At 44.1% G+C, this 7,424-nt stretch overlaps 1 protein-coding gene across 9 annotated transcripts in view; it reads right to left on the reverse strand.

Annotated features, from left to right (window-relative positions):
* Positions 1 to 6,246, reverse strand: part of LOC109531237 (serine/threonine-protein kinase BRSK2-like) — a 106,392-nt gene extending 100,146 nt beyond the window's left edge. For 2 of the 9 annotated variants that reach the window (XM_019895545.1, XM_019895463.1), the window contains exon 1: positions 5,754 to 6,246. In XM_019895545.1, coding sequence (XP_019751104.1) covers positions 5,754 to 5,847 — 94 coding nt within the window. In that variant the 5' untranslated portion in view covers positions 5,848 to 6,246. The remainder of the gene's footprint in view (positions 1 to 5,753) is intronic. The other 7 variants (XM_019895624.1, XM_019895764.1, XM_019895695.1 and 4 more) reach the window with 6 other exon arrangements.
* Between the last annotated feature and the right edge of the window lie 1,178 nt (positions 6,247 to 7,424).

A 7,424-nucleotide genomic window follows, 5' to 3' on the forward strand; every position in this document is an offset into this window, starting at 1 on the left:
CCCGGGGGCCGAGGTGCTGCCAAAAGGCTACTCCCATCTTCTGGTGAAATGTAAAATATTTTTTTTTTTTTTGTACAAATTTATTTTATACTGTGGTCAACAGTACTGGCAGGCCGCAAAGTATTGATTTTATGACAGAGGCCGCGGGCCGGTAAATATTTGATCGCGGGCCGCATTTGGCCCCCGGGCCGGACTTTGGACACGCCTGATCTATAGGGTTCTTCACACGGCAACATTTGCTCCAGTGCTGCGCTGGGGCTACCCCAGCAGAGCGTTCACACGTGCAAAGTTACACCGGTGTAGCCCCTGAAAACAGCTTACTCCGGAGCAAATTTAACCCACCTCAGGGAGGTGGTTTAAAAATTTGCTCCGGAGCAAATGCTCGTTTGCGGGGCAGCACCGATGTAAAATGGTACGGTGTGAACGCTACAGGGTTAAAAATTTGCTCCGGAGCAAATGCTCGTTTGCGGGGGTGTTGCTTTCGTGCTCTGTTGTACTTCCGTTAACTGTTTGTCTAATAAGGACACAAGACTTGATGGCGTTTGACTGGTGCTTTAGTAGATTATAGAATGGCAACTGGCAATAACAGTAGCATGTGGCACCTTGCCTCTTGGGTTATACCATCTCAACTAGAACAGGGGCGATAGTCCACAAACATCATCTTTCCTTTTGTAGGAGACTGGACTGTTTCGGAGTTGTTTGTGTAGTTTGTTCCTCTGTTGTGTGTTCACAACCCCCCCATAGAATTTATTTTGTGATTTCCTCTCTTGATGTTCTGTTTGGCGCGTTATATGTTTGCTTTTCTGAGTGTCATTGAAGTCATCGTTAATTTACGTTTTCGGGGGCGGTCACTGAATGCCTCTCGAGCAGAAGGAATGGAGACCGAGAAGGAGAAGGACGTGCCTGTACAGTAGTTGCTTGAGTTGTGTATGTTTTAAAAACAACCAACGCGACAGCTCTTTGTTTTCTATCGTTTCGCTCCACTGCAGAAACTGCCGTGTGAACCCAAGTGAGGCTGCACCGGCGGCGCTGCACCGGTGCTAACATGCTCAGCAGCTTTGTACATGTGAACGCTCCACAAAATTTGCTCCGGTTTAAGATGTATCGCAACAAAATACACCGGTGCAGCACCGGCGCAAATGTGTGCTGTGTGAACACGCCTATTGTGTGCCCTGCGATTGGCTGACAAGCAGTTCAGGGTGTCCCCCGCCTACTGCCCGAAGACAGTAGGCTCAGATAGGCTCCAGCACGCCCCGCGACCCTTGTGAGGATAAAGCTGATCAAAAAATGGATGGATGGATGGATGGAGATTCTAGTACAGTATCAAGTGATCTAAGAACATTGCATTTGTGTGAAAATGTCAGAAAAATCACATGCAGCCAATTAAAGAAAAAAAACACCCAATACAAATCAAAACAACAGACACACACACGCACGCACAACGTGGTGATTGGCGAAATGAAAACCATTTGGAAAAAATGTCATTGAGGTCTGCGGGCCACTGTGAAGATGCAAAACACTGTTTTATTCTTTATTTGTCAGGTGATCGGACCCCTGCATGCAACATAGTCCTGGTAGGTCCATTCTGGACGCTGTTTGGCTGTTGCCAATGACTCGGACATACTGTGCCAGCCTGAAATACTGACGGCAGCTCACTGACAACTCACCGGATTGACAATCATATGACTTCAATGCACAGATTTACATAGCTTAGTCAAATTAATTGTATAATTATAGTGAGATACTGTTATACATAGTCATTAAATTCCAACTATAGGTACAAAGTCATTAACCAGTTGTGACTCTTTAATAAGGCACGACTCTTGTCCATGCTGGGACTGCAGGGCAATACCTTTTACATTTCTGATTTCATGTTTTAACAGATGGCGGGACAGCTGAACTAAACCTGAGCCATTCCTACAGTGCGTGGTGCAGCTGCGCGAACTGGGTGACTATATGATGATAAATAGAGTTACAGTGTTGTCATGCTGTTACTGCATATTCTTAAAACCAAACCCTTGACATTGATGTATTTTTGTGGTGACACAAACATTTATTTTGGCATACAATAAATTCTAAAAGACAGGAAAGCTTGTTCAATGAGGTTGTCATTTCATCCACTTTATTCTGTGCCAATTTTAGTATCAAGCCCCTGTGACGTGATGAGGTTATTTCAAATCATTCCGCACCCTGAAACACCACCAACATAACTCCAGTGGATACACACCAGGGACGTACTGGACAATGTACCCTCTAAGATGCGTGTGTGGCCAATTGCCCACTGCTCTCACCCTCTCCACACAAAAAAAATGTCGGCAGCGCATTAAAAGAGTAAATTTAAAATAATTATTAATTATTAATAACCTGAGAAAAAAGAAATTGAAAAAATATATTTGGCACATGTGATTGACGGAGCGGGAAAGAAAAATGCAACAACAAAAGACCGAAATGCAAGGCAAGCACACATGCCGTGTAATCATTATCACACACAAACATTGCTATGGGCATCCCTGCGGGACGGACGGACGGACAATTACGTACCAGGGACGGAATACCGATCTGTCCAAAAGTGCCCGCCCAAAATATTCCAGATTGAAACAACTCACTCAGCAAAGCAGTGTTGGTTGACCTAGCCTCATAAAGTCTTTCAGTTTTTCTTGAAAGTGAAACTTTAAACATCATTTGACATCATCCTCCATCGTAAATTAAGCTTCGGCTGCACATCGAGCTGAATCAATTAGAAGTGATAGTTGCTGAACCAGTGAGAGGACGAGCAAACTCATTTGCCACTCGAAATCTAAATCAGGATGTATTGTATTGTATTGTACTAGGACTGTGGGATGACCTTCCACAGGTAAATCTATAATCTGATTGGCTAAAAAAAGAACCAGAGATTTCAGTGGTTGTGTGTGTGTGTGTGTGTGTGTGTGTGTGTGTGTGTGTGTGTGTGTGTGTGGTCAACACCTGCACCTGAGGTCCCGAAGGCGTTGGATGAATTAATATGTACACGGCAACACATTGAAGTTGAAATTTGATTGGACAATAAATTTTTTTTAAAAACACACACACAAACTACCAGTCGGCCAAGACACACACTATGACAAGAAGATAAAAGACTGGGAAATGAATGATTACCACTTCATTTAAATTGTAAATGATAGGTCTGTGGTTTTGACAGTGTTTGGGCCTGCGGAGAAGACCCCACGGGCTCTTATATCTGTCAATCGATCAATAGGGTACACGTACATTGAGTCTTTCATTACCTACAAAATGCCTTTGGGGTCACTCTGCAAACATTTTCCTGTTCCGTCTCCCTCAGTGTCTGTCAGGCATTGTACCGGTTATTTTTATTATGTAATGTTGTGGTTCACTTTTCTATACTTGGATTACACTCAAGCATGTTCAAATGTTACTTTACTTGTAGAATAAATAAAGCTTTTCTGATGGTAGGAGTTGAACCTGATGGGTCCATCCATTTTCTCGAGTACATGTCCTCAATGGGGTCGACTCTGAGTTGGAACCTTAGGTGACTTTGGCAAGAGCCAGGATACATCCTGGTCAGGTCACCACCCAATCACACAATCAAAAAAAACATTCACACTCGCATTCATAGCTACGGGCAGGTTAGGGTCTTGAATTAACCTGCCAAGCATGTTTTGAGAATGGAACCTGAAGAAAGCCCGCGCAGTTTACTCAGAACCTCTGTGGCTGAAATAAATTAATTCCACTTTTACCCTCTGGGTTCTTTGATGGCTGTTTATGTTGACCTCGCCTCCTTTTAAAGCCATTTTAGCTGTTTTACTGCAAATGTTGTGAGTTCCTAAGGGCGGGGATTTTGTCTGATTTCCAACTTCAGATCTTCAAATATATCAATAACAAAACCCCATTAAAACTACCATTTTAAATTCATTGTAATTTAGTCGATTGAATGGCTGCGGGTTAATTTCCATTATTGTGAACTTTTGTTTTGAAATTTAAATCCCGAAGCACTACGTAAAGTACTTGGGGTCACTTTCCCAAAGAGTGTTCAACAAACTGTGTCTAATGCTGAACTTTGAGTTGATCTACTCTGCAATCGGAAACCTTGAATTTCTGGATCCAGAAAAGCGGATTTGGATCAGTTTAATCAACCCGGCGTGTCTTCACCAGGAGTTAAGCGCATGCACCACAACTATGAGAAGCCAGCATCAATGGATCTCCGATTCGATGAGTCACCATGGCAATGGGGAAGAGGAGGACTGCTTTCTTCACCCCACTAAACTGGAAATATTAATATGCTCTTGCAGCGAGTTTTAACACATTTTCAGGAAGAAGTGCAACACCGATGCAGCTGCTAAAGAGAGGGAGACGGCGTGGGAGAACACGGCTGTTCGGGTCAACGCCTAACTTTCAATGTAGTCCTTTGCAATCACAATAATACAGCAGGGGAAATTTGCTGCCGATTGATTTATTTCATTTTGGTGTAATCCTATGGGGGGTCAACACACTTGGCAACAGCTGAAGAAGAAATATAAAAACATTGTTCCAACATGTAAGACCTCAGCATGACACCCTTTTCTGCTGCCCTCCATAGAGTTGCCTTAATTAAATGCTCAGCTTTTCCAACATTGTACCCCCAAAAAAAAAAACAAACAAAAAAAAGAAACAGAGCAACACACACAATATCTGCCAGGATGTGAGAGCATGACTACAACTGGTAAGGTTGCAAATTTAAGGGCAGATTAGGTTGTGTATGTGGATGGATGATGGACATGAAACGGTACCACTCAAAAAGACAATTGTCTGAAAATGCTAAAACATTCGTGCACGGTTTGATAACCATCTCCCGATAAATTTTCAATTCTCTGCACAGTAATGCTGCACCTTCATCAATGTGATCATTATCAAAAGCACGTGCCATGTTTGTGTGCACATACTGCGCCTAATGGACCTCTCCGATGCTGAATGCTTTTTTTTTAATTAATGACAGACAGCCGAACTAGGATACGTCAAAACTCGCCTGCTGACTGAATGAATGAGGGAATGAAATGGAGCGCGTGGCTCTGAAAGAGGGCGGAAAGAGAGAGAAACTCAAGGTTCATTGAGAAAAGGTTCGGTTCATATTCTCTGTTACTGCAGTAACTGACCGAGAGATTAAGTCTCCTATTTCTCTGAAACAAGCTAGAGTTACCCACCTTTGTCTGGTTTGAGTTACCTCCATTTTTGAAACGGAAAACTCAGAGTTTCCCTCATTTTAGGGTGAACAGATTCGGAGTTATCACTAAATCTGCTTTGTGAAACGGCGCCCTGGTGAAGAAGTAAAAGAAACACCAACAACAATCACAAAGTTGAATCAACTTGTCAAGCTAATACAAAAGCTCACAATTGAGGACGTGCGTGTGCGTGCGTCAGCCCGAAATGATAGTCGGACAGTGCAACGGCCTCTGCGGAGAGCAGCTGTGATGAATGGATGCTATAAGGGAATTACATGCCATTATCACTGTGCGCTCTCTGCCTGACAACAAGGATTAAAGGCATACTACCACCACCACCACCGTCATCATCACCACAAGGAGAGCGACCTTCACCGCACAGCCGCAAACGCAACATTCACTTCTGCAATTTCAGGCGTTCCTCACTTCCCATTGCCCACATCCCGACAACCTCAAGAGACAGCCTTCGATACGCATGCTATGTCAGCAAGGCAGGTGCGGCGATGACGAGGACCAACAGGGCAGCCGCATCCGCCGCTATAGCTACTCGGGATCACTAACCTGTTTGTCCTTTTCCCAGCGTCTTCTCCAAGCGATAGGGTCCCACATAGTTGGCACAATGCCCACTGTTAGCCTCCTTGCCCGATGATGACATGTTGAGGCGTGAACTGATACGCGGGAGCGAGGGTATATTTCTTGTCCAACTTGGACACGTTTCTGGGGAGAGAACCGCAATCGTGCTGCGCAGTGGAGTTTGCCTCGGTCGGCGTGTCCGGAGGTACGCCCGCTTGCGTGTATATCCACGTCCCTTCCTTGCTGTCCTCGGATCTAGTCGTCCTCAAGGCGGTTCAGTTGAAGGTTTTCAACCGGAGTATCATGGCGGTACAGTCCGCGGAGCGGTGCGCTGCAGCGCCGTTGGGTGTGAACTGATGATGGGACAGCATCAACCGCCGTTGTCTCTGTAGCGCCCTACACCCCGATGTGAAAATGATGCTGTGTACTTCCGGCTGTTTCTTTCAAAATAAAAGCTTTAAACGTCCCTCAGTCGCAGGCAACCAGCCCAGGACAATTTTGCTCTCGTTTTCAAAGGAGCGCCACACGTTTTTGCTTGGTTGTCTTTTTTCGCCGAAGCACTTTGCCAAGCGCAAAATCACGTGGAGGAAGTCACCTTTGCAAACGTTCATCTCCGCATATGAAATGGACATCTCACAAAAATAGACAACATTTTCAGTTAATGCATGTTTACTTTCATGCTGGGATGAGTGAAAAAGTGGCATAATAAAATGTATGTTCTTGTTTTTGTAGTTGTCGTTTGTTGTTGTTCTCAATGTTGTTATCACTGTAAGACAGTGGTCCCCAAACTTTTTCCTGTGAGGGCCACATAACTTTAATTTTCTCTGATGAGGCCGGGGTCAGTTTGTAACAGAAAAAGTGTGACTGCAAGAGTCCCTAAACATAAAAATGTATTGTTTTCCAGAAACCCACACAAAATCAAATGACTTTTTTTATTAATAATAACACTATTAATGAAATAAATAATGACGAAATAACCCTCCCCGAGTTCTTCACAGAAAAAAAGGCACGAAATAAATTACACGATTTATGAAATAAATAATCAACTTTGCTCTGATGAAGTTTATGCATGACAACACAACATTCATGACAGAATCACAAGTCAATACTTGTGCTTGCTGGTGAATTAGGCAGTGAATTTCAAACCCCGTTCTTCCATCTCCCGATTCATGCGTCCTATTCGACTCCCGAGATGCGCCCACCATACTCTGAGCCCCGTCAGTTGTGTTGCTGGCCAGCTTTGACCAGCCCAGGTCTAACTCTTCCATAGTTTGGTGCACTTTGCCGAAAATATCCTCCCCCATCGTAGTCCCTTTGAGACTTTGGAAGGCTGCCAGCTCCTCGCACATTTCAAAGTTTGCGCTAACTCCACGAAAAAAAATTTGCAGTTGCGCTATGTCCTGCACATCCGTGATCTCATCCAGTGTTAATCAAAATTATTCAAATTCTTTCGTCTTCTGCTGCAGATGGGCATATACATGACCCGTGATTTCTTCGATACGTCTGGCGATTGTACTAGCTGATAGACTCGCGATATTAAAGACGTCTTTCTTCTTGGGACACACGACCTCCGCGACAGCATTTATGCATTTATTGACAAACTCCATCAGTAAAAGGTTTAGCGCTGCTTGCTATCAGTTGAGCAAACCGAAAGCTAAC

This window comes from Hippocampus comes, unplaced genomic scaffold, assembly GCF_001891065.2.
Source record: "Hippocampus comes isolate QL1 unplaced genomic scaffold, H_comes_QL1_v1.1 scaffold474, whole genome shotgun sequence".
NCBI lineage: Eukaryota > Metazoa > Chordata > Actinopteri > Syngnathiformes > Syngnathidae > Hippocampus > Hippocampus comes.